We start from the raw sequence: 25,965 nt of genomic DNA, 5'->3' as shown, positions 1-25,965 counted from the left end.
CCCCCCAACCCCAACTGTGTAAGGAGACTGGGGTGAGGCCTGGGTTAGTTTGCCGGGACTGCTAGAACGGCATCCCACAGGCTGGGCAGCTTCAGCAGAGGCTGATGGCCTCACAGTCTGGAGGCTGGATGTCCAAGACCAAGGTGCCAGCCGGGCTGGCTTCCTCTGAGGCTGTGCGGGGGAGTCTGCTCCAGCCCCTCACCCAGCATCCCCCCCCATCTCTGCCTTCATCTTCACATGGCACTGTCCCATGCACTTCTGTCTGGGTCCGAATCTCCCTACTTTATAAGGACACCAGTCACACTAGGTCAGGGTCTGCTGTAACAGCGTCACCTGACCTTGACCGTCGGCAAGACCGTATTTCCAGATGTGGTCATCTGCACTGGTAGTGCAGGTCAGGATTTCCACGGAGGAATTGTTGAAGTGGCATTAAATCAGCCCAGGTGCCTACTCAGTGCTCAGCGACTCAGTCGTATCCGACTCTTCCTGACCCCACAGACTATAGCTCACCAGGCTCCTCTGTCCATAGAATTCTCCAGGCAAGAATATTGGAGTGGGTTGCCATGCCCTTGACCCAGGGATCGAACCCACCTCTCCAGCATCTCCTTCATTGGCAGGTGGTTCGTTCCCACTGCCACCTAGAACAGACCCTAACTATGCTCTCTCTGTCCCTCCCACGTAGATCAGCCCCCTGCGGCCCCAGAGACCGAAGAGCCAGGTGATCAATGCCATGGGGGGCGAGCGGCGCTTCTCGGTGTCCCCGTCCTCCCCGTCCTCCCAGGCCACGCCGCCTCCGGTCATGCCGAGGGCCAAGCTCAGCTTCAGCCTGCAGTCCAGTAAGTGAGACATTGTCCCGTGTGAATTCCTGACGTTGCGCCGTGACCTCCCCGCTCTGGTGAAGGCTCTCACTTTAGACCGGCTTCTTCTCGGTCCAGCAGCTGGAGAGAGTGTTGGTGAGCCCCAGACTCCGGGGAGTGTCCCCCAGGATTGGAGCAGGTCAGGCCGCAGCTGAGTCCCAGTTCCTGTGCTCCCTGGGTGGGCAGTGCAGGGCCCGGCCAGCGCTCCGGACCTCCTGTGTGCTGGGGGTGACTGGAGAGCATGCAGGGCGTCCCCCGTTTCGTGGCGTGAGATAATGCAGCCCACAGGGTGGCGATGGGGGTTGTGACCTTTTTGTGTCCAGGAGGAATGGGAAGGAAGGAGTCCTTCCAGGCTGTGCTGAGGGGCTAAGGGTAGAAGTTACCTTCCAGTTCTGCCCGATTTCTAGGGCTGCTCGGCATAATTCCTACAGACTTGGTGGCCCCAAATATCAAAAGTTATTCTCTCATGGTCTGGAGGCCAGGAGTCTGAAATCAAGGTATCTCCGGTCCTGCTTCCATCTACTGCAGGGGTTCCCAACCTCTGGGATCTAATGCCCGATGATCTGAGGTGGAACTGATGTAGTAATAGTAGAAATGAGGTGCAGAATAAGTGTAATGTCCTTGAATCATCCCCAAACCATCCCCACCCCCACCCCCAGGTCCATGGAGAAAAATTGTCTTCCACGAACTGCTCCCTGCTGCCAAAAAGGTTGGGGACTAGTGTTCTGGTGGATTCCCACAGTGCTCGGAGCTCCTTGGCTTACACGCTCACTTCTCCAGTCCCCTCAGCCCTCTCTTCACAGGCTCCGCGTTTTCTCCTCTTCTTATGGGAGACTGCAGAGGGGGTTCAGGGCTCCCCATAAATCCAGGATGATCTCATCTCCAGATCCTTCTGCAAAGACCGTATTTTCAAAGAAGGTCTAAGGTTCTGAGTATGTGTTCAGTCGCTCAGTCGTGTCCGACTCTTTGTGACCCCATGGACGGCAGCCCACCAGGCTCCTCTGTCCGTGGGATTTTCTGAGCAAGAATACTGGAGCGGGTTGCCCTTTCCTTCTCCAGGGGATCTTCCCAACCCGGAGATCGAACCTGCAGTCTCCTGTGTCTCCTGCCTCGCAGGCGGGTTCTTTACTGCCGACCCACCTGGGAAGCCCTCTGAGGTCCCAAGTGGATGTGAATCATGGAGGGATGCGAGTGGTACCCGAGTTTTCGCCCCTGAAGTCAGAAGGGTGACGTCCTGGCAGGAAGGAGGTGGCAGGGACTGAGGATGGCAGTAGGCAAGAGCCAGGACCCCCCACTGTCCTCCCCTGGCCAGGGGAGCCCTGCCCCAGGCAGTGGTTTGTGCCAGCCGCCAACGATCGTCCTCGGCTCCTGGCTTCTTCTTGCTGCAAGGGGAGCAGCAGCCATTCCCGAGACAGTCTGTCTGGGTGGGAGTCAGGGCTGCCACGGGGATGAGCCTCAGGGAGCCGGGCCTTCCTGGGTATTGGAAGGGAGACGGTCTCCAGGCAGGTGTCCTAGCTTCACTTCGTACATCCTTATGCTGTAACCAGAGATCTTCCAAAATATTTTGTTGATTTTTTTAAATAAATAGTTAAAAGTAGGCACATTGCCGCTGCAGTTGGAGGACACTTTGGTGGTCCCTTGAAATTAAACATAGAGTCACCATAACCCCCAGCAAGCCCGCCCCTAGACATTCACCCTGGAGACCTGGACACACGAGCTCAGATACTTGTGTGCGATTTGTACCCTTAAAAAATGATTAAAATGGCAAATTTTAAATAAAGGCCACAATAAAAAACAACCAGCCAGCCAGTCCCAGGAGAGCGATCATTCCATCAGAGGCCTCCTTCTTGTGCCTTGATTCAACCGCGAGGCCTCCTTATCAATTGACACCCCTCGTCCCAGGGAGCACACTTCTAATGAATGACTTCCCATCAGATGCATCATCGGGTGGGACACCCAACAACAAAAATGCCCGTTTCTCTCTTTAACATAAAAGACAAATGATTATTCTTAGAGTCTCAGCAAAGGCTGAGAAAATAGATTGTCCTAATGATCACTCCTCCCTTTGAAAATGACTCCTTTGTGGCCTCCTTTAAAAATCAATGCTGCTTCCCTCTGGCTTATTTAAAGCAGCAGTCGCAGCGGCTATGCTATGCTATGCTATGCTAAGTCGCTTCAGTCGTGTCCGACTCTGTGCGACCCCATAGACGGCAGCTCACCAGGCTCCGCTGTCCCTAGGATTCTCCAGGCAAGAATACTGGAGTGGGTTGCCATTTCCTTCTCCAATGCATGAGACGCAGCGGCAGCTGCTGCTAATACCGGCCTCTCCTAGGATCATGGCTTTTCCTGTTTTGAGAGTTTTGAAAGGCAGGTGGCTGGTTGTGAGCTGTGTTGTTGGACTCAGCTGAGTGTAGCTCCCTGTAGGAGGCTGGGGTAGCAACCTGGTGGACTCTGCAAACTCCAGGCGGAGATGGCCCTTGTGACCCCCGAGCTGTATAGATGCCCCCAGGCATGGCAGTCGAGGAGGGACCAGAGGGGTCCTAGGTGGATGTGGCTGTTTTTCCAGTGGTCTGATCCATCCTTTCAGCTCGGGGTTCAGGCATTGCGTGATTCTCCTTCTGGAACGTGCCCTTGGAGGGGACGCAGCCCCAGCATTCTCTGCCCCCTCCCACTCTCTATGCTACCCATTGACAGGCATTTCTAGGGGATAAAGGGTTCCCACTGCCCTGCCACTCACGAGAGGGCACGAAGCAGCTGCATGCGCATCACGCCCAGTGGGGACGGGGATGTCGTTCTCATCCTCCCCCTTTTCCAGGTTTGGAGCTGAACGGCATGACCGTGACCGGGCTGGACGTGGCTGAAGTTCCACCCCCTCTGCCTCTCAAAGGCACCAGCACGGACTATGGAACCTTGACCGAGAACCTGGACTTGACAGGCTCGCCAACGCCTCCGCCCCCTCCTCCTCATCAGAGGGTAAGTCAGGGCTCAGGCACATGGACCCGTCCTCTCTTTCCCTCCACAAGACAGGAGTTCTTCCTTCTTTCCTTCCTGATGTCGGCGTGTTTACTTCAGGCAAGCCAAGGCTTGATTTCCAGGAAAGAGGTGGCAGTGGTTAGAATGCGGATGGCCTGGGGTCCTGTGTCATCACCATGGGAACGTACATCCCCAGGGGGACCATGCAGACGGGGCAGAATTCCAGGCGGTGGGTCCAGGGGCCAGTCTCATGACCTTGGAGGTCGTTGCCCTTGAGGTGCAATTCTTATGAAAGTTTGGTTTTGAAAAGTAGCTTTTTGTATGAAGACGTTTGTCATTGTAAGAGGCTGGCTGATGCCACACGTGGGGGACACGTTGTGCTCCTGGACACTGCCCCTGCCCTGAAGAAGCCCTGGCCCCAGCCTGGTTCCAGGCAGCCTCGTTCTGCTCTCCCACTGGCCGTTTGTGGGTGGGACGGGTGCTCACCGCACAAAGAAACTGTAGACGAGGGGAGATTTGGCTCCAGCTGGAGCACAGCCCAGCTCCTCGAGGCTGCCCATTCCTAGCCCCGCCTCTAGCCCTGGAACCTCTCCCCACCCCGTTTAGATCCGGGGTGCTGGCTGTCACCAGCATGGTCAGCTAACTCGGACCCTCCTAAGCATCAGTCCTGAGGCTGGTCCCCCCATGGAAGCTGTCATTCATCTGGTCTGATGTGTGCTCACTGCTCGGGCCTCGGGGCCCGCCTACTGATGCAAATATCAGCTAAAAATCTGAAAAAGCCACTTAAACCAGCTGGCAGCTCTACAAACACTCTTTTGGGGTCCCTCACATTCTCTCCTGCTTCTCAAGGCTGTGGTCACTCGGGCAGCTCTGTTGTTGGCTGGCCTGGCCACATGCAGAGGTCAGCGTGTGCCTCTGAAATGACCCCACAGTGCCGGGAGATCCGCGTCCAGGTTCATCCGTCCCCCGGCCACTCTGTTCACAGCCTGATGAAGTGAAAGCCTCGCGGGCTGTAGAGTAAAGCATCCTCAGTGACTCATGCCATTGGTCAGTCTGCATAAAGTAAGTTATACAGCATCAGAGCTCCTGTAGACATCAGAGACACAAGGTGGTTTTGTGGCCAAGATTCTTTGCATAACAGCAAAGTGTGGGTCTTCTTTTTCCCCTTCTAAAACAATATAAATCCTATATCCTTCTTCTTCTTCTTTTTTTTAATGGAAACTTTCTCTCACCGAGTTTCTTGCAAGTTTATCCTCTCTTCTTGTGAGAGGAGTGAAACAGAGAGGGGATTGATTAACACTGTACTTATTTGACTGGGCTTCCCAGGTGGCACTAGTGGTGAAGAATCCACCTGCCAGTGCACGAGATGCAAAGACTTGGGTTTGATCCCTGGGTTGGGAAGGTCTCCTGGAGAAGGAAAGGACAACCCACTCTAGTATTCTTGCCTGGGAAATCCCATGGACAGAGGAGCCTGGTGGGCTACAGTCCATGGGATCGCAAAGAGTTGGATAGGACTGAGTGACTGAGATCACCACAACACCGTATTTATTTGATTATTGCTTTTGTGTAAGAAAACCAAATAAGCAGCAGAGCTTCATCTTCAGTGCTGAAGGAATGGATGGTCCTTCCAAGGAACTTTCAAATCAGCTTTCTATCCCTCGAGATTCCACGATCGGGAACCAGCCCTGGAGAAGGGACCAGGCAGCTGGAATGGTTGGTAGCAACTGAGGAAGCGTAAGCCTGACCCTTCCCACAGGTTCTAACTACAGGTTAGAGTAAAAGGAGACCCAGGGAGCCGAGTGAGCACATTGGTTGGTTGGGGTGTTGTTTTCCTAATAGTGGAGTTAACTGATTCCCTAGCTTTTCACACCTGTATTTTACTGGAGAAACAAGAATGTCCTCCAGGTCTCCCTACACTGAAAATTCTGAACTTGAAAGTGAGAGCAAATCCGTTGTTGTTACAGATCAGTTCAGGGGAAACATTTGATGATCCCAGTTTCTGTATTGTGTTGTTTTTGTTTAGTCGCTAAGTCATGCCCGACCCTTTTGCGACCCCATGGACTGTAGCCCGCTAGGTTCCTCTGTCCGTGGGATTTCCCAGGCAAGAATACCGGAGTGGGTAGCCATTTGCTTCTCCAGGGGACCTTCCCCACCCAGGGATCAAACCCATGTCTTCTGCATTGGCAGGCGGGTTCTTTACTACTGAGCCATCTGGGAAGCCACCACAGCTGTTAGTTGAAGGGCAAACATACGCCAGCTTTGGCTCCACATGTAAAGGCACTGTGAATGCCACGATGTTAATCACCCGAGTCTCCTCTTGGTCTCCTATCTGACTCACCTGCAGCATGACTGCGCCTGTGGGCCAGGGGGTCATCACCCGGTTTCCGGGGGCGCCTTCCTGGCAGGCCCTGAGATCTGCTGTAGGATTGCGATCGTTAGCCCTCAGTAGGGGCTGGCCCAGAGCCCCCTGTCACTCTCACTGAGCACCCTCAGGCTTGGAGTCAGCTCTGTAGCTGTTGCCACTTTAAATCGTCCTTTCTTTAAAAATGGCTCACACTTGCCCGCACCGTCTACTTCCACATGTAAACAAGCAACTGTCTCATCAGACCTGGAAATCAGCGTTTCTTTTGACCATTCTTTTTCGCTTTTTGTCATTATATTTTAAAAATAGTCATTTATTTATTTGGCTGTGCCAGTTCTTAGTTGCAGCACACAGGATCTTTAGTTGTGGCGTGCGAACTCTTAGTTGCAGGATGTGGGGTCTAGTTGCTAGACCGTGGATAGAACCTGGGCCCCTTGCATGGAGAGCGAGGAGTCTTAGCCACTGGGTCACCAGGGAAGTCCCTCTTTTGAGCATTCTTATCATGTCTGGGTTAGAAAGATCCCCTGGAGAAGGAGATGGCAACCCACTCCAGTGTTCTTGCCTGGGAAATCCCCTGGACAGAGGAGCCTGCTGGGCTACAGTCCATGAGGTTGCGAAGAGTCGGGCACAGCTTAGTGACCGGGCGCTACAGATCTTTTCTTTTGCCTCCCTTGTTATGATGGCTAAAATTCATTATGTCAGTTCTGTTTTCCTCATTGACTCTCTTCTCTCTGTTAAGCCCTGGGTCTTTAGTGTTTATTTGTCTTTAGTATTTATTTGTCTGCAAATTAGGAGGAACTTGGGCGATGAGTTAGACGCTGCTTTGTCACCATCCTGCCCTTGAAACTTCCTTTCTCACGTTGAGCTGAATGTGTACCTGCCCTGAGAGGCTGTCACAGCGCCCTCTGACCCCCAGAGGACAGTGCTCTGCAAGCCCCTCTGCTCTGTTCTGCCTGAGGCTTGTGCCCACTTATCCGGGTCTCTGTATTTGTTCATCTGCTCGCTCATTCATTCATTTGTTCACTCGCTCATTCATTTACCTAGGTGGTCAACACGTGACCTCTTGTGCATGTCACATGCCCGCTGAGAGCAGGGCACAAGCTGCCCTTGGTCATTCATGCCCTGCCAGGTCCATTCAGTGTCTCCTGTCACCACTACAGTTGTAAATTCATTCTTGAAACTCGAAGGCAAACTGTGGGCTAGATCCAACCAGCAACCTGTTTCTGTAAAAAAACATGAAAAAATTTTTCACTGGAGTATAGTTACTTTATAATGTTGTGCTATTTCTATTATATAGCAAAGCAAATCAGCTATACATATACATCTTTCCTCTCCTCGCTGGATTTCCCTCCCATTCAGGTCATCACAGAGCTCCCTGTGCTGATCAGTAGGTTGTCATTGTTGTTCAGTCACTCAGTTGTGTCCGCTTCTTTGCAACCCCGTGGACTGCAGCACGCCAGACTTCCCTGTCCATCTCATTAGTTACCCATTTTATACACAGGAGTGTCTGTGTCACTGCCAATCTCCCGATTCATCCCACGCCCTCTGCCCCTCTTGGGATCCATACATTGGTTCTCTATGTCTGTGTCTCTGTTCTGCTTTGCAAATCATCTGTAGCATTGGAACACAGCTGCAGCCATTTCTTGATAAACTGTGCTTTCTCCGTGAAGAGTTGAAACATCCCCTCAACCTTGCTCATCCCTGTTACTTACCGATGCAGAAGAGACTGTGGGAGAGAAACTGTTTTGTCAGCAGGTCAGGTGGATGGTGACTGCAGGGGCCAGCGTGGCCTGGCCAACCCTCTCTCGTGTGGCCTTTCCATCTCTGAGAACACGGCAGGCCTCTCGCCCAGCTCCGGAGAGCACCTCCAAGGACTTGTTTGTCCCTGAGCATCTTCAAGGGACATGAGGAAGGACCTGTGGGTCCTCTTCCCAGGGGGGCTCAGCTGTGACGTGGCCAGACTGCCTGGGTGGCCCTGGGTCCTGCGTTGCCCCCCTTCTCTTGTTCTTGACCATTTCAACTGCCCAATTCTGAACCCAGTCCATTTCCAGGCGCCCCTCAATCAATAGCTCATGGATTTAGAACCACCCCAGGTGGCTCAGTGGTAAAGAATCTGCCTGCAGATCAGGGCCCGGGTTCTATCCATGGTCTTAGCAACTAGATCCCACATCCTGCAACTAAGAGTTCACATGCCAGAACTAAACATCTAGCAGGAGATGCTAGAGACACGGGTTTGCTCCCTGGGTGGGGAAGATACCCTGGAGGAGGAAATGGCAACCCACTCCAGTATTCTTGCCTGGGAAATCCCATGGACGGTGGAGCCTGGTGGGCTGCAGTCCATGGGGTCACAAAGAGTCAGACACGACTGAACATGCTAGCATGCACAATTAAAACCACCACCCAAAGAGCAGTGGCTACACTTCTCAGAGGCTGTTCAGCTGTCTGATGTGTGTGCTTTGTGAAAAGTGCTTCATCAGAGACCCTGGAAAGGCCCATGGCCAGCAGCAGCCCGGTCCTGAGAGTGGTGACCTGCCAGAGACCCTGGAAAGGCCTGTGGCCAGCAGCAGCCTGGTCCTGAGAGTGGTGACCTGCCAGCCCCGAGTTGCAGGGAGAGGGTGTTCCCACCCAGGGCTGTAGGTCAATCTTCCCTTGCCCCCCACAGCAGCCCCCTACTAGGTCAGAACCTCCCGGAGACCACGTCTCTCCTGCCAGAGCATCAGCAGTGAGCCGTCCCCTCGTTTTCTGTCTTCCAGAATCTGCCTCCTCCTCTGCCCAGCAAGACCCCACCACCGCCCCCTCCCAAGACAACGCGCAAGCAGACCTCGGTGGACTCGGGGATCGTGCAGTGAAGTCGCGGCATCCCCCGAAGGGCGAGCTGGCATCCTTCCCCTCCCTTGCATCTCCTCCCACGTCTGGCGTTTACCTCATGGGGCCTGTGATGTCTGACCTTTAGTGCAATTGCTTTTCCCTAACAGGATTTCGTCTCCAGCCACGGGGTGAGCGGGCTTTAGCATCAGGGAGTAAGGAGGTGGGTACAGGCCTGGGACACGTGGTTATGTTTATCAGCATCTGAGTGTGTCCATCATGAAAGAGCCTGAGTCTTGCCCAAAAGCCCTTACTTTTTGTGCCAGATGACACATTAGCAAGGAGCCCAGTTGACCTGAGCAGAGCACAGGAAGGAGAGGTTAGAACTGTGTACTAACAGTGGACAAGTCCTCAGCTCCCCGCCAAACCCCAGGTGACTCTCCCAGGATGTTTCATGGAATGCTCCTGGCTGCATCTGGCGGCCTGACTTTCTGTGGGTTGAGGGCTCCTTCAGTCTCCATCAGACAACTATGGTCAGCCCTTTCTGGGAAGTTCCTGATTTCCTTTGGTATAATTTAAAATAGGATACTTCTCTGCTACTGAAGTTACTAATTTATGGAGTGGAGACACCATTAAAAATACTGGATCAAATGGAAAAAATAAGCATGAGTGTAGGAAGATCCATTTTCTCTGTTTTTTAAAAAAGGATATGTAGACCACAGGCGATGGTTTTAATTGGGTGAATTCTTCTTGTGCTCATTCTGTACAGAAGTTTGTATATATGAGGGTCTTTAGACTTGTTTTAATTTTTGTGGTCCTTCTGTTTATTGTCCTAGGCACCTGCAAATGATTCTCAATATGTGTTCTTAACTTGTAACTGAGGGAAGTGTAAAAAAGAAACACAAATTAAATTTTCTTGTTTTTTTTTTTTCCCAAAGCGCAAGCCCTAAAAATGTTCCTGGACAATGATTAAAAAAAAACAAAAAAAAACTAACTTTGTATAACCTAATATTTTATTCTATCATCTATATTTTTTTATTGACTATAATCATGATATTCTTCTAGTAGGCTCAAAAGTTAATCATTGACAACAAAAAATAAAATGTTGTTTAAAAAGTCTCAGTGTCTGACATACTATGTTACTATCCCCTGATGTAGAATCTAAAAGCCACCGCTTATATTCTGGTGCTGACTTAAAAACAGAAAATGCACATCATGAGAGCTGGCGTTGCAGGTTAAGTTTTATTTGGAGCAAAGTGAGAACTATAGCCCGGGAGACAGCACTTCAGATAGCACTTCAGAGACTGCGCCAAAGAGAGAGCGCGGGGAGGTCAATGGAGTACGTGCAATCAAGCACGTATTTTTTGCAGGAGGATTCTGCTAGTCACGAGGAGCAGTGATCACCATGAAGGATTTTAGTGCTTTTCTAGAAATGAGAAAATACAAGAATTGGGCTAATAAAATCGGCTCCTGAAAATATCTTAACTATCGGAAGACTTGTTCTGCCGGTTTTTCCTAGAGCACAGAGTGCCTCATTTCTGCTCTCCACCCTGAACTCTTTTCAGGAAGTGTTGAAGGTCAGCAGCTGCAGCAGCGCCTACCTGATTTAATCCTTGTAGAAGTAGATGGCAAGTGCCAATCTGTAGTTGACACTGCCTTCTGAAAGAGTTTTGTGACCCATGTTTATACACGTGCACATCTTCCTCAAACCCTGCTCTTCATCATCTCTGTTTAATTGTCTCTGTCCCAGAGCCCAGATAGCACTCACACCCCAGCACCCTCTGTCTGTGCGTCCTTACGGACAGAGCAGAGCTGAGCCTGGCTCAGGCTGGAGCTTCCTCAACCCAACCTGGGGGCCCCCTGGCTAAGCCTCGTTAACCTCTCCTTTTAGCCTTTTCAGCGTCTAACGTGAGAGGGGGCTTCGTCTACTGGGATGTGCCATTTCACTTGAGAGGCATCAGACTTCCCAGGTTTCTCTGAAGCTTAGATGGTAAGAAACAAAGAAGGCACTGGAGTCCAGTATGCTATCCAGATGTGTCCTGGCTTAAACACAGGGTGTGACTCTGTCCCTTCCAGCCAGGCCTCCCAGGAGGCTGTGACAGAACCCAAGAGACTCAGAGGAGCCTCCTCTGGCTCAATGGCTGGTGCCCCAGTTTATTTAAACTTGTCGTCAATATTCAGTCCACCCTAGGACATTTTAGATACACATGAACGTGGATTATTTTTCTCCTTGAATTTTTACTCTTTGACCAACATGAATATTCATCCTCCACTGAGTATGTTAGAAACTGGCTATTCACCACCATCCTGAAATGATTACAAGGACACACCCCCCTGGGAGGGGCCAGCCCCTGGCCTCAGGGAATTTTTGGATGGTCTGCATTTCACATAGCAGAAGCTATAGCTGAAATTTATAGAACTAGTTCCTGGCCCTATGGAAATGGTTGTGTTTATTCTAGAACAGCACCTGGGTTCTAGTTCTTGCCCTGCACCACGAATTCCCCCACAAAGTCTCCCTGGATGATCCCTGGACTGCACAGTCCACCCAGGGCCCTCCCCCATGTCCTCATCCCCTCAGTCGCCAGGAATTCCACACTGGGCTCCAGAGGGCTGGGTGCATGGCAAATCTAACAGGAAAGGAAAAGTGGACACATTTTACGCATGTTACAGAAATTTCCTAATATAAATATGTAAGTGTATTTACAAAAAAATGAACTTCTCAAACTAGGCAGACACAATTTTTTATTTTTTACTTTTTTGCCTTTTAAATCAAGGTTGGGCTGCAAAACTAGTCAAGGAAAAACTGACCTCTGTGTCCTCAAGTGTCTCCTGGAGGCACTCCTTCTAGAAGGAGTTTCCAGGGCACAGCTTGCCTCTCTCGATGCAGTGATGTATTCCTTTCACTCTCTCTGTTTTTAGTCTCCCTATCCCCAGTCCCTGTCTCTGTCTCTCTGTCTGTCTCCCTCCTGTCCCCTTTGGCCTTCTTTCACCCTGCATTACTGTTTCAGGTATAGGAGGCTTGGCATGACCAAGAATTTAAATAGAACTATTTTCCCTGCTAAATTATTGTGAGTCTGTTACTGTGACCATCCCATGCGACCCAGCAGGGGTTCAGGGTGCCTTTCACCTCAGTCCACCCCATAGTGGTTTGGACTCCCCCTGCCCAGTTGAGTTGCAGCCTCTCACCAATTGGCAGGATGCTCCCACTTTTTCCTCTAAGACGAGCTCTGGCGCTGGCCAGTCCTGAGACAGCCTCGTGTAGCAGCCCTGCTCTCTTGCCCTTCTCTTCTCTTGACTCCTTTGCAACATTTGAAGAGTCCAAAATTCATCCTGCCACCCTCCAGCAGTCATGGAGCCCTTCCCACCATGGGAAGCCATCTCATTCCTTTTAGCGTCATAGCAACGTTTCTTCACCTCCCTGGTCTCCTTTGGTTCTGTACACCTGGGGCCTCCTATTTAGCCATTGCTAATACTTAACGGTTGTTTCCAATATAGGGCTTCCCAGGTGGCTCAGTGGTAAAAGAATCTGCCTGCCAATGCAGGAGATGCCAGTTCAATCCCTGGGTGGGGAAGATCCCCTGGAGGAGGAAATGGCAACCCACTCGAGTATTCTTGCCTGGAGAATTCTATGGACAGAGGAGCCTGGTGGGCTCTAGTCCATAACGTCACAAAGAGTCAGGCATGACTGAGCACAGCACATTTCTAGTTGTGGGGAGGGCTGAATTTCGTCTGTTCTTTATAATTTCTTGTAACTGGCTGTGCCATTTTATAAAACATTTTGAGCATGTCTACAGCTTCATGGCAGGTACTTTGCACGATGCTCTAGGAGACACCCAGTCCTGTCCTCATGGATCTCAGAGTCTGGTGAGGAGATGGATGAGACCACAGCCAAGTAGGACTCAGTTTGCTGAAGGACGAGTGGTGAGCAGCGGGCAGGGCAGGGCAGGGCAGGGCAGGGCAGAGGGGCCTTTCACACGGACGCTGGGGGCCCCCGGAGAATAAGCAGACTTGGACTGACTCGGAGGAGAGTCAGGCATGGGAAGGAGCAGTAATTGCTCCCTCCCGGACACGAGGGGAGCCCCCACTGTGAGGGACTGGCCGGAAGACCAGCAGAGAGGAGGAGGCTCAGGGAGGCTGGGTGGCATCCAGTTGTGGGGTCCCCTCCACATCTCCCCAAGTGGACTTGCTTCTCATCGCCGGTGACTCCAGGCACATTTGATTCCTTCTGTGAGGACTTTCTCAGAGATTGCATGCTCCGAAACATCTATCTTCTTTCCTTTCTTTCCCTTCTTTCCTAAACAATTCTGCCTTTGGGCCGTGACTGGGACAGAGCAAGGTGGGCATCCATGCTGGGGAAGAGGGTGGGGGGGCCATAGGAGGGGGAGATGAGGGCAACAGAGGGGCAGGTGGGACTCTCCGTCAAGGGAAGAAGGTATGGCTACGGGGTCTGCTACACTTCACTCCATCAGACGAAGCCTCATCATGCCTACACCTCACTGAAAGCAACATGCCCCTGCAGCAGCAGCGGGCCTTGGGTGTTTGAAGGACACCCAACAAGCAGCTCAGTTTGTTGAAGGACATGTGGTGAGGACCAGGCAGGGAAGAGCAGAAAGGCCTTTCACACAGACTTTGGGGGTGTCCTCACCGTTAGGTGGTTAGAATAGGAAAAAGGAGTCCAGAATGGCAGTGGCTAAAAGACAAGGAAGGGAGAAGCCTGTGAAAATAGAACAAAGGAAGGTCCGAGGACTGGAGTGAGGACCTCAGGTAGGACAAACAGCACTCCTGGCTATCCCAATTTACATAGGGCAGGCCCAGGGGGAGGAAAAAAACATATAAAAATAGGAGCCAAAGGGCCGGGGATCTCTCTCTCTTCTCGTGTCTTTTGGGTCATCATGCCTTCACGCCTTGAGGAGGTATCTTCTGATATTTTCTAAATAAAACTGAGCTGTAACATGGAGCTATAACACTGGTCCATCAAGAGCTGTAAAGCTGGTTTGTCACTTCAAATTTTTGTTGTGATGAAACAGAACCAAGGAAATTACACACTCCCCCACCACTCACCATCAGAGTCTGTGATGCATTTTGGGGGGAGGCGTGAGTGGGGAGAAATGTGCACCCCCAGCAGGGGCTAGCAAGCCAACCTGAGTCCTCCATCCCATGATGCCGGCTCTGGCAGGAGAGGATGACTTTTCCCACGTGGCCCTGACTTTAAGGGATGACACTCAGCACAGGTCAGGGCTGGAGGCGTCCTTCCTTCTCCCAGAATCACAACAGAGCGTAGCCAGAGCGCACAGCGCACAAGCCGTGTGCATCCCTGGAAACCACGTGTGGAAACAACCAGGAATTCAGGAGTCACTCAAAAAGATGCCTGCTCAGAGGGCCCCGACTCCTCAGCTGCTGATGCAAAAGCGCAGCAGTTTGGGAGGTTAAAAATAATCAGTTTGGGAATAGGAGTATTTCTGAATTAGCATAAATTATACTATTTTAAAGTGCTTGTTAACAGTTAATTTAGCATCATGAACACTTGCGTTGGAGAGGAGGGCACTTAATATCGAGTGAGGAGCTACCTGGAAAAGGCAGGGTTATTTTTAAGCTCCTATATATTTTTGATTTCTCTGCAGGGAACACAGACGACGTCTGTGGGTTTTTAATGCCTTGCTGAAGTTTTATCCCCTGAAAAGTAAACTTTGGAAGGCAAAGCTATCGTCATAGAGAAGGAACATCAGATTCATCTCTCAGTGTTTCAGAAATATTAGTGACGTGAGGGTTCTTCATATTATTTTAGCCTTCGAATAAAGAGACGCTGCTTCTTTGGTTTGACAGACTCCAAAGGAGGCTCAATCATTGCCCTGGAGGCAGAGTGGGCAGAGATGGGGTCTGTGGCTGCAGCTTCTCCTCCCTTGATCACCCCTTGGGTAAAGTAATGCCTCCCTGAGGGAGGGCCGCTGGGAATTAAATGCGAAGATAGAAGGATGGAGTTGCCCCAAGAAAAAAATGCAAAAAGGCAAACTGGCTGTCTGAGGAGGCCTTACAAATAGCTGAGAAAAGAACAGAAACTAAAGGCAAAGGAGAAAAGGAAAGATATACACATTTGAATGCAGAGTTCCAAAGAATAGCAAGGAGAGATAAGAATGCCTTCTTGAGCAATCAATGCAAAGAAATAGAGGAAAACAATAGAATGGGAAAGTCTAGAGATCTCTTCAAGAAAATTAGAGATACCAAGGGAACATTTCATGCAAAGATGGGCACAACAAAGGACAGAAATGGTATGGACCTAACAGAAGCAGAAGATATTAAGAAGAGGTGGAAAGAATACTCAGAACTGTACAAAAAAGATCTTCATGACCCAGATAACCACAATGGTGTGATCACTCACTTAGAGCCAGACATCCTGGAATGGAAAGTCAAATGGGCCTTAGGAAGCATCACTACGAACAAATCTAGTGGAAGTGATGGAATTCCAGTTGAGCTATTTCAAATCCTAAAAAATGATGCTGTGAAAGTGCTGCACTCAATATGCCAGCAAATTTGGAAAACTCAACAGTGGCCACAGGACTGGAAAAGGTCAGTTTTCTTTCCAGTCCCAAAGAAAGGCAATGCCAAAGAATATTCAAACTACTGCACAATTGCACATGCTAGCAAAGTAATGCTCAAAATTCTCCAAGCCAGGCTTCAACAGTATATGAACCATGAACTTCCAGATGTTCAGCCTGGTTTTAGAAAAGGCAGAGGAACCAGAGATCAAGTTGCCAACATCAGTTCAATCATCGAAAATGCAGGAGAGTTCCAGAAAAACATCTATTTCTGCTTCATTGACTATGCTAAAGCCTTTGACTGTCCGGACCACAACAAACTGTGGAAAATTCTTAAGAGATGGGAATACCAGACCATCAGACCTGCCTTCTGAGAAATCCATATGCAGGTCAAGAAGCAACAGTTAGAACTGGACATGGAAAAACAGACCGGTTCCAAATCAGGAAAGGAGTACACCAAGGCTGTATATTGTCACCCTGCTTATTTAACTTATATGCAGAGTACATCATGCAAAATGCTGAGCTGGATGAAACACAAGCTAGAATCAAGATTGCCAGGAGAAATATCAATAACCTCAGATGTGCAAATGACACCACCCTTATGGCAGAAAGCAGAGAAGAAGTAAAGAGCCTCTTGATGAAAGTGAAAGAGGAGAGTAAAAACTGGCTTAAAATTCAACATTCAGAAAACTAAGATCATGGCATCCAGTCCCATCACTTCATGGCAAATAGATGGGGAAACAATGGAAACAGTGAGAGACTTTATTTTGGGGGGCTCGAAAATCACTGCAGATGGTGTCTGCGGCCGTGAAATTAAAAGACACTTGCTCCCTGGAAGAAAAGCTATGACTAACCTAGACAGCATATTAAAAAGCAGAGACATTACTTTCCTGACAAAGGTCCATTTAGTCAAAGCAATGATTTTTACAGTAGTCGTGTATGGATGTGAGAGTTGGACTATAAAGAAAGCTGAACACAGAAGAATTGATGCTTTGGAACTGTGCTGTTGGAGAAGACTCTTGAGAGTCCCTTGGACTGCAAGGAGATCCAACCAGTCCATCCTATAGGAAATCAGTCCTGAATATTCATTGGAAGGACTGATGTTGAAGCTGAAACTCCATTACTTTGGCCACCTGTTATGAAGAACTGACTCATTTGAAAAGACCCTGATGCTGGGAAAGATTGAAAGCAGGAGGAGAAGGGGACGATAGAGGATGAGATAGTCGGATGGCATCACCAACTCGATGGACATGAGTTTGAGTAAGCTCCGGGAGTTAGTGATGGACTGGGAGGCCTGGCATGCTGCAGTCCATGGGGTCACAAAGAGTCGGACACGACTGAGTGACTGAACTGAACAGAACAGGGACCTCAGTTTCCCTTGCTAAGTGAAAAGAAGGTTTACATGAAATAAATTACAGAGAACGTTCAACGATATGAGAGTCATTCCAGGCCCAGCTCCCAGCATTTCAGGGTCGATGATGTACCAACAGAGAGGAATGGGAGGCCAACTTCCTCTGCAAGGCAAACTTGAGCTTTCAAACCCTTCCGTACCAGGGAGCATGCATTCACCATGGTCATCCCTCTGAGTGTTTTGCCATCAGTAGTAAAGGATGTGGGGTCCACAACAGTAAAAGACACTTGCTTTAGAAAAGTGGAAAACAGACCCAGAACTTTGTCCTGGAGAGACCCTTAGAGCTCACATGGCTCAAAATCCTCAGTTATGAGATTCTTCACTCATCAGGATGTGATGAGTGGCACAAGGCACTGGTCACATGTCCAGCCTCCCGCAGCTGGTTTTCTGTACGGCGACATCTTTAAGTATCTACGTATTTACTTGGCTGCACTGAATCTTAATTGCAGCATGTAGGATCTTGTTCCCTGACCTGGGATCAAACCTGGACCCCTTCGTTAGAAGCGTGGAGTCTTAGCCACTGGACCACCAGGGAAGTCCTGACGGTGACAATTTTAGAACTCACTTCAGATTAGAAATGAGTGGTTTAGTAGGCAAGTCTCATTTTTCTTAAGGCTCCAAGCCTCCCCAACTGGTGTTAAGCATCACTCAGTACTAAAACCCTGCAACAGACTGGGCTGCTTTACCAGGCCACTTTATTTTTCTCTCTACAAGTGTGACATAGGAGCCCATGGGGCTGAAGTTAGTTTTCTGACAATGATGCTATTATGAGCCAGAGCTGCAGTTCCTGAAGATGCCTGTTTATGCTACAGTACTTTACCAAAGCATGTGTCTATTAATTACTCAAAGTTATTATCCTGCCAATAATTTGGTAGTGTCCATTTCAGATCACCCCTCACGGGTATCTACGATGAAATAAAAAGATGATTAAGGGCAGGGATGGCCAGGTTTTCCCCAGCCTGGCCAGTGCATACTTTCACCGACAGAAGGGGCCAAGTCCATCTTCACACTGTAGCCAAGATCTTGTGTGACTCCATCTTTGAGAAAAGTTGATTCAAAGAAGCATGAGAATTCAAATCAATGGTCTTGCAGAAATCCACTGAGTCTAGCAGAAGGGGAGGAGCAGTGGGCATGTTTTTTGAAAGCCCTGCAAAGCAACTTAAAAATACCGTCCCTGTCACAAAAAATACCTTCTCCCCATCCCTGTCACCCTTCGGCCTCCACCCAAATGCACCTGTGTCCTGCACTCTCTTCCCCAATCCCTGTTCCCTCTAGAACCTCTGGGAGAGCTCACACCTTCCTAACCCCAAATGTTTGCGTGTCTATGCATTTCCACAGGTCATTCTCCCCTCTGTTGGAAGTCTCTCCTCCTTCCAGGTCTCCGCTCTTTGTTCCCAGGGTCTTGTCGGCCTCCCTGAAGACCACAGAAGCCATCTGGCAACTGGAGACTCTTTCTGGGTGGGCAAGGAGGAGCCCGGAAGGGCTGTGCGCCCCACATGGGTTCCTGCTCTGTGATTATGGCACACGTGAGGCAAAGAAGGGTTGATGCCTCTGAGTAAGGACTTGGGCGTCTTCCTGCTTTGAAGACCCCTGCCTCCCTCATGCCCCCTGCCACCCGTTTTCCTCCTGGGCATTCCTCCTTCCCACTTGGCGCAGCCCCCACCGGACCCTCTGCACATGCTCAGCTCCTGCTGGGCTGCCCGGTGTCCACTGTGTGCCTTTGTCCTTGGCATTGTGTCTTCAGACACCATTTGCTCTTTCCATTGGGGAAGGGGCAGGCTGGATGCAGAGAGAAGCCTTCCGTTTTCTCTGGGACGGGGAGCTTGTGTCAACTGTAAATGTTCACCACATCAGTAAATCCACCTTGTCTCATTCTGGCCTGTGTAAGACCAGCAGACACAGTCACCTTGCCCCTTTGGTGGCCAACGATTTGCCTTATTCTCATCCCCAGCCCTTAGGTCCCCCTGACCTGACAGTGAGTATGGGGGTGGGAGCATTTAGACTTGGATTCCCACTGATTTAGGGTGGCCCCAGGGGGTCAACTGCCCTGCACCTCTGCCTAATTTGCACTCACTGGAGAACCTGCCATTAATTTCATAGACTCATAGGAAGAGCCCAAAAAACCCAAATCAGCAAGTCTCAATCAAGGCCCACGAGATGCCCAGGCTTCCCTCCCTCTATGGCAAGGCTAAATCTCACCCTTTGCCATCTCTTGCTCCAGATTTCTCTGATGGGAGGGGAAATGCCATCTTGAGTCTGGGGATACGGATCATAGAAAAATCTTAATCTTTGGTCTCTTTTCAAAGAACCAGCCTTTAGTTCTGGTGATTTTTCTCGGTTGGTTTTCTACTCTCTAATTCATTTATTTCTTTGCTCACCGTCAGTACTTCCCTGCTTCTTCCTGCTGTGTGTTCAGCTTGTTCTCCTCTGAGGTGTTAGCTGCTTACGGCTGCAAGCGTGCCCCCTGGGCGCCTCTCTGGTCCGGCTGAGAAGACGAAGGGGCCTAACGTGCGCCCAGTCTGGACACAGCGGAGGCAGCGTGTGTCCTTCTTGGACTCGCTCACTTTGGAAATCAGCCTCTAGGAAAGCGCGTACTATGATTGACTCCATTTGCGGTGGAGGCGGCGTGTCTGTCAAGACTCTTTGCCAAGGTCCCCAAGTTCATTGGAGAAAAGCTGGGATTCCAGCCTGGATCGAATTCCTCAGTTAAGCTATCCGGGCATAGACCACGTTGCCACGACTCACTTGCCTTTGTCGGGGGAGGCGTGTCCATGAGCTATTGGCGGTTCCATGAGCTGTTGGCGTGTCCGTGAGCTGTTGGCGGTTCCGTGAGCTGTTGGTGTGTCTGTGAGCTGTTGGCGTGTCCGTGAGCTGTTGGCGTGTCCATGAGCTGTTGGCGGTTCCGTGAGCTGTTGGCGTGTCCATGAGCTGTTGGCGTGTCCGTGAGCTGTTGGCGGTTCCGTGAGCTGTTGGTGTGTCTGTGAGCTGTTGCTGATGGCTTTCCCTATCGACAGGCGTGGACGGAGGCTGATGGAAGCTCCGCTGCTCCTTGGGGCGGTGCCCACCACTGCCGAGCAGCGACGGTGCCTCCTCACCCATCGTTAGGTCGCTTCCCTGGGAGCGCTGCTTGTTCTTCCAGTCACAGTCGCACTAAAGAAAGTCTTCCTCTTAGAACTGCCCTGCCTCCACTGCTCTCCTTTCTGCCTGACAAGGAGTGTGAAGCGATGGGGCAGCATGACCGAAAGTGACTTGTCGTCACGCGGCCGTGGGTGGGCGGGAGGGCGGGTGTTCTTTCTTGGGGAAGAAGACGCGTGGATAGGAGGGACGCTCTTTGCAGGACTTGGTGGGCGTGGGCTCTGCAGGTCTTCTGTTGTCCAGGATGGCATGAGGCTCTTACAGGACCACCGTCACCCTGAGTTGACCCGGGCTGGTAAATGGGATTCTCTGGGGGCTGATGGAACCCAGACCCACGCACCCTGAAAGCACTGACTCTCGCATCAGTGAATTTCCCAAACTCTTTTGATAACTCCAGCCCCACCTCATTGGTATCTGCACATGAATGAAGAATAGGGAAACACAGGCATTTCTCTCAATTAATCATAATTTTCACTTAGGAGGTGGCCAAGCCTTTCCCATCAAAGGAAGGTCCCCATTTCCACACCAACATGCCAGGTAGTGTTTCACTCAGCACGTATTCCCTGTGATGCCTCAGAGGAGAAGAGGGGGAAGGGGACAGGAGGGGAATGGAGTGGGAGTTTGGGATTAGCAGATGCAATCAATTATATACAGAAAGAATGAAAAACTAGATCCCACTGTAGAGCCCATGGTATTATATTCAACATCCTATGATAAACCATAATGGAAAAACATATGAAAAAGAATGTATGTATATAACTGAATCTCTGCTGCACAGAAGAAATTAGCACAACATTGCAAATCAACTATACTTCAACAAAATATTTTTTTTTTTAAAGAGCACAAGGCATGTGGCAAAATGAGTTAATGTTTCTGAGCTCCAGAGGGACCCCCTTGCCCCAGCTCCTCCCAGGACACCTCCGCCCTGCAGAGTGGCCAGTGGAGGCTTGTAAAGAGTAGGCGAGTGGTCCTAGAACGCTTGGCCACCTCCTCTCCTCTCCCTGCGTAAGTGAAGGTGGTGGGGCCAGGCAGGTGCTTTGAGCAGCAGCTGAAGACTCAGCGGAGCCCTGCTTAGCTCCTGGGAGATGCTATGGAGGTTCGTCTCCTGTGACCTTGGGTGTCTGAGAGTGTGCATATGTGTGTATGCGTGTGTGTGCACAAGCACACGTGAGATGCTTTAGAAGCTGCTGCTAACAAATAGCTGTTGAAACAGAAAGGTCATTTGTGGAGCACCTGTTTTTGTCTTTCTCGATGCACCAGACACTCTTTCTGCGTTATTACACAGGATCATATCTACTTGACAGGAAAGCAAACTGAGCAGACACCCAGCACTTCAGCCCTGATCTAAGTAGCTTCGAGTAGGACCCTGCACTCCACCCTGCCCCCGGCTGTCTGCAGGAGGTGAGAAGGATGTGCTAATCCACCTGGGGCCCAGTGAGGGTTTCAGCCTCCTTCCCCCTCCTCCCAAGCACTGCCCTCCACACACAGGGTCACGGGAGGAGGCCTTCCCTCAGCAGCAGCTCCAACTGTGGAAAAGGCACCGCGTCCTCACAGTGTGTGACACAGCCCAGGAACCGCACTGACAAGTCGCCCGTCTCAGCAGAATATGTCCGTGACTGGCTTACAGATCCTTGGTGCTGAAGTGGGCAGGTGAGTCCTGCTCCATCATCTCCTCCGTGTGCACATTTCACTTCCCCACGCAAACCACCTGTCTCGGGTTCCACGCTTTGGGAAAACGTGGGCTACAGCAGAGGCTGTGGGACAGTAAATCAGAGCCTCCTCCCTCCCCTGGAAGGAGGTCCCAGGGGAGAAGCCCCTGCCCCACGGGAGGGGTGAAGTATTGGAAAGCCAGGCCAGCCACGCCAGTGCAGGGGCAGGAGGCGTCAGTGACCAGGACAGGACAGCAAGCCAAAGGAAACACTTCGGACACCCTCCACCTGTGTGCTGGACCGGCTCGGGAAAAGGCCTTGGGGTTTTCTGGAGGGCAGCGACAGCCTGCCTTCGGAAACCAGAACTGCACAGGGCAAACTGCAGTTCACACAGTCTGCCGGCAGAGGGCACCGGAGGTCACCAGTGGATGGGAAAACGCAGGACTCAGGGGCTCGCCCACGTCTCTCTGTTGTCTGAGTGTCTCAGCTCAGTCGCTCAGTCGTGTCCGACTCTTTGCGACCCCATGGACTGCAGCATGTCAGGCTTCCCTGTCCATTACCAACGGAGTTGACTCAAACTCATGTCCATCCAACCATCTGATCCTCTGTCGTCCCCTTCTCCTCCCGCCTTCAATCTTTCCCAGCATCAGGGTCTTTTCCAATGAGTCAGTTCTTCTCATCAGGTGGCCAAAGTATGGGAGTTTCACCTCCAACATCAGTCCTTCCAATGAATATTCAGGACTGATCTCCTTTAGGATGGACTGCTTGGATCTCCTTGCCGTCCAAGGGACCCTCAAGCGAATTCTCCAACACCACAGTTCAAAAGCATCAATTCTTCGGCGCTAAGCTCTCTTTATAGTCCAACTCTCACATCCCTAATTTGCACCTGGACTCACACTGCCCCTTCTTACCTGGCATGCCTTCCTTTCTTGTGTCCTTAGGGCCTCACCGATCATTTCCTTCCAAACCCAGTTCAAACTGAGCCTGGTCCCCAGGTCCAAGCTGCCACCAGCTGCATAGCTCACCCCACTCCACTCCCAAAGAAAGTGGACTTGGCTTTCAATAATCTTAGCTTTTTTGGTCTCCCATCAGCCCCTCATTCTGGGCTCTTTCCGCATTAAACAGACAACTAATAATTGCTGCATGAGTTACACCATCACACTAAGTTATGAGAAACTTTTGAGAATGAAAAAAGAAGTCAGCAAAAACCAATGTCAGGAGCAATAATAACAATAATAAAAAACTAAAAATGCATGATCTTTAATATATGACTCTCTCCTGAGCATATTGACTTTGAAAACATCTAAGTGGCTATCTTGCTGAACTCATTTGTATGATAAAACGTTAAGCTCCTCAGTAATGAATTCCACAATCCAAGATAGGTCTGTATGGAGCCCTGCCGGCCATGGCGGCCAATGTGAGCCTTACCGAGGCATATTTATTGCACAGAGAGTCTTCCATTTCAGATTTTGCACAGATCCACGGTCAGCTCCATGAGTGCAGGAAAACACTCTGGACTTCACCGTCTAGAGCCTTTCACCTTTACAAACTCAGTCAAGGCCCAGGCTCTAGTTCCTTCTCTCTGTCTATCCTAGAACTTGCTTGCTGGAGGGGGTCTTGTTTTAAAACGACAGCTGGCCACCCAGAGCAGGCTGAATACAGTGGTGCATCCCTGGTTCTTACGATGACAGCTGTCAGGTCAGTGCCAGCCGGGTCCATTCATATCACCTCTGTTGAGCTTGTGAGCCCTGAGCCCTGCTTTCCCCTTGAAGGTCTTCTGCAGGCACCCTTGCAGGCCCAGTCTTGTCCGGTCACATGGCAAACTTTTAGGAGATGCGGTCCCTGAGTCAGCAAGCTCCTCAGGAGATGGTCTGGGATCATGCAGAGGAAAGCCATCCCTGGGGGCTCAGCAGAGAGGAAGAACTCACTTCACAACCGGGTTGTGTAGATGCTGATTCCCAAGCTGGGCCACACAACAGGCAGAGGGGTTTCCCAGCATTCCCTGCTCTCTGATCTCAACCCAGCTCCTTCCGTCACAGCCCCTGAGACTTGCCTGATTGTTAAGCGTGCTGTCCAACCATCGTGAAAGCAACGCTCCCAGGAAGTCTGCTAGCTGTGTCCTCAGACAGTATTATAGACCTCATCTCCAGAGGAGCTGAACATGATACTAAGGAAAATATTCGTCAGTAAGAAAAGGGTTTCATTACTCCAGGGTGCATATCTCCCTGTTATGAGAGGAGAGAGTGCATGAGGTTGTCTGGTTTTAGCCTCCAGGGCCACGGTCCACCCATTGGGGTGGGCTGGGGGCTGGTCTAGCTTCCCAGTCCCTCAGCACCTGGACCTCTGCCCATACTGGGTGCTTGGTCAGAATGATGGATGAGATGGCAGGATGGATGAATGGCTTGAACAACATCCCTCCCCCTGCAAAGTGGAATACGTCAGAGAGGAGGAATTCTTGCCTGGGAAATAGAAATAACAAGCAGGACAGAACTGCAGGCTTGACTTACAGGACCACACGGAAGACCACTTTGGCAGAGCTTCCTGCTGCCTGTCTCTGTCCTGGGAATTAATTCAACCTGGACTCAAAACTCCACAGGGCAGACAACCCAGGCAACTCCCTGCTTCAGGGACTCCATCCTGGGTCTGTGGGCTACTGGATACCGAACAGGTGCCAGCTCCCAGGTCTCACCCACCGCTGACAAGCCAAGGAGAAGTCATCAAATCACAGCAAGTTTGGTTGAAGGATTCGTGCATGCAAGCTAAGTCACTCAGCCATGTCCGACTCTTTGCAACCCTAAGGACTAGAGTCCGCCAGGCTCCTCTGTCCATGGGATTTCCCAGGTAGGAATACTGGAGTGGGTTGCCATTTCCTTCTCTAGAGCATCTGCCCGACCCGGGGATCAAACCCACATCTCTTGCATCTCCTGCATTAACAGGTGGATTCTTTACCACGAGCACCATCTGCAAGGCCCTTGGTTGAAGGGTAGTGATTCCTTGTTGAACAACTGGCTTTAGAGAGGATTGGCTTTTGGCCACAAACGTGTTTTTGGAAATCCACATGAAAAGCAACTCTGGATGAATCAAAGCAAATCTTGTCATAAAAATCAATAGTAAGTGAGCACTCAGGGCATCCCTCAGACTCACACAAGGCTGCATATATTTTCCTACTTTGTTTCCATACCATGATCCATTCACTGCAAAATAAACCGGGAGTTAGAATCTAAAAAGAATGATGAAGACTAATTCCTATCAAATAAGAAATGAAGATGCACATCCTCAAAGTCACCCATTTGTATAAGTATGTGGGGCTGGACCAATAGGGCTGAGAGGAGACTATGGCAGAGAAGAGTTAAGAGAGGAGAAGGGGAATGGGAAGGAGAGGGTCACAGAGAAGAGAGACAGAGATGGAAAGAGAGGCAGAGATGGAGGCGGAGACAGAGGGAAACAGAGATGGGGTCGCTGTGTAAGTGGGGAACACCAGTATTCATGGCAAACGGTGACGGAATTAAACGTGATGGACAGACGTGTTCAATAGCATCAGAGCTTGGGGTTTTGATTTTTGTGATACCTTCTTCATAGATTTAAAAATTATTTTTGGCTTATTTGTTTTTACCTTCTTTTGAAATTGATTTTGGTTTAGTTGTGCTTCCCTAGAACAATCATCTGTTTCATTCAAATTTTAAAACGCCTTGCTTTCTTAGAGTTGCTTATTCATCTTTGAAATGATTGCATTGGCTTATATCCTTTTCTCACTCATAACGCTATGTTTTTGTTGTCAAACATTTTTCCTGATTAGATTTTTGAGAGGCTTGTCTGTTTCATTGTTGGTTTTTTTATAGAAACAGTGCTTGGGTCTGCCTGTGTCTTGAGTTTTTAAAATATATTCCAGTTTCATTATTTTCTTTTTTTCTCTTAATTAATTTATTTATCATGTTTTTCTCAGGTTATTTTTCTCATTCACTTCTTTAGTTGAATGATAAGCATGTTTAATTTTTTTTATTTAATAAAGAACATATGAGAGTATAACTGAGGTTTTTACCTTCGAAGTTCCCATTGTCATTATTAAATAAATATTCTATGATTGCAATTCTGATCTCCTCTTGTCTCAAATGTTAACTACAGGACTGAAAAGTTTTACTTCCAAAATATTTGAAGATTTCTTTTAAATCATACATTTGTAATTTGATTGCATTGTGATCTGAGAAAGTGACTTAAACATTCTTTGCTTTTTAGAATATTT

General features: G+C 49.9%; 1 protein-coding gene across 3 annotated transcripts in view; it reads left to right on the top strand.

Annotated features, from left to right (window-relative positions):
• Positions 1–10,113, top strand: part of DOCK1 (dedicator of cytokinesis 1) — a 556,115-nt gene extending 546,002 nt beyond the window's left edge. For all 3 annotated transcript variants that reach the window (XM_081533032.1, XM_081533022.1, XM_081533018.1), the window contains 3 exons: positions 683–836; positions 3,673–3,830; positions 8,946–10,113. In XM_081533032.1, the coding sequence (XP_081389158.1) occupies positions 683–836; positions 3,673–3,830; positions 8,946–9,041 (408 nt within the window). In that variant the 3' untranslated portion in view covers positions 9,042–10,113. The remainder of the gene's footprint in view (positions 1–682; positions 837–3,672; positions 3,831–8,945) is intronic.
• Positions 10,114–25,965: the final 15,852 nt, after the last annotated feature.

The sequence above is a fragment of the Giraffa tippelskirchi genome, chromosome 2, assembly GCF_054371585.1.
Source record: "Giraffa tippelskirchi isolate mGirTip1 chromosome 2, T2T-mGirTip1v1.2.pri, whole genome shotgun sequence".
NCBI lineage: Eukaryota > Metazoa > Chordata > Mammalia > Artiodactyla > Giraffidae > Giraffa > Giraffa tippelskirchi.
The sequence above is the reverse complement of the archived record's forward strand: the minus strand, read 5'-3'. Positions and strand labels throughout refer to the sequence as shown.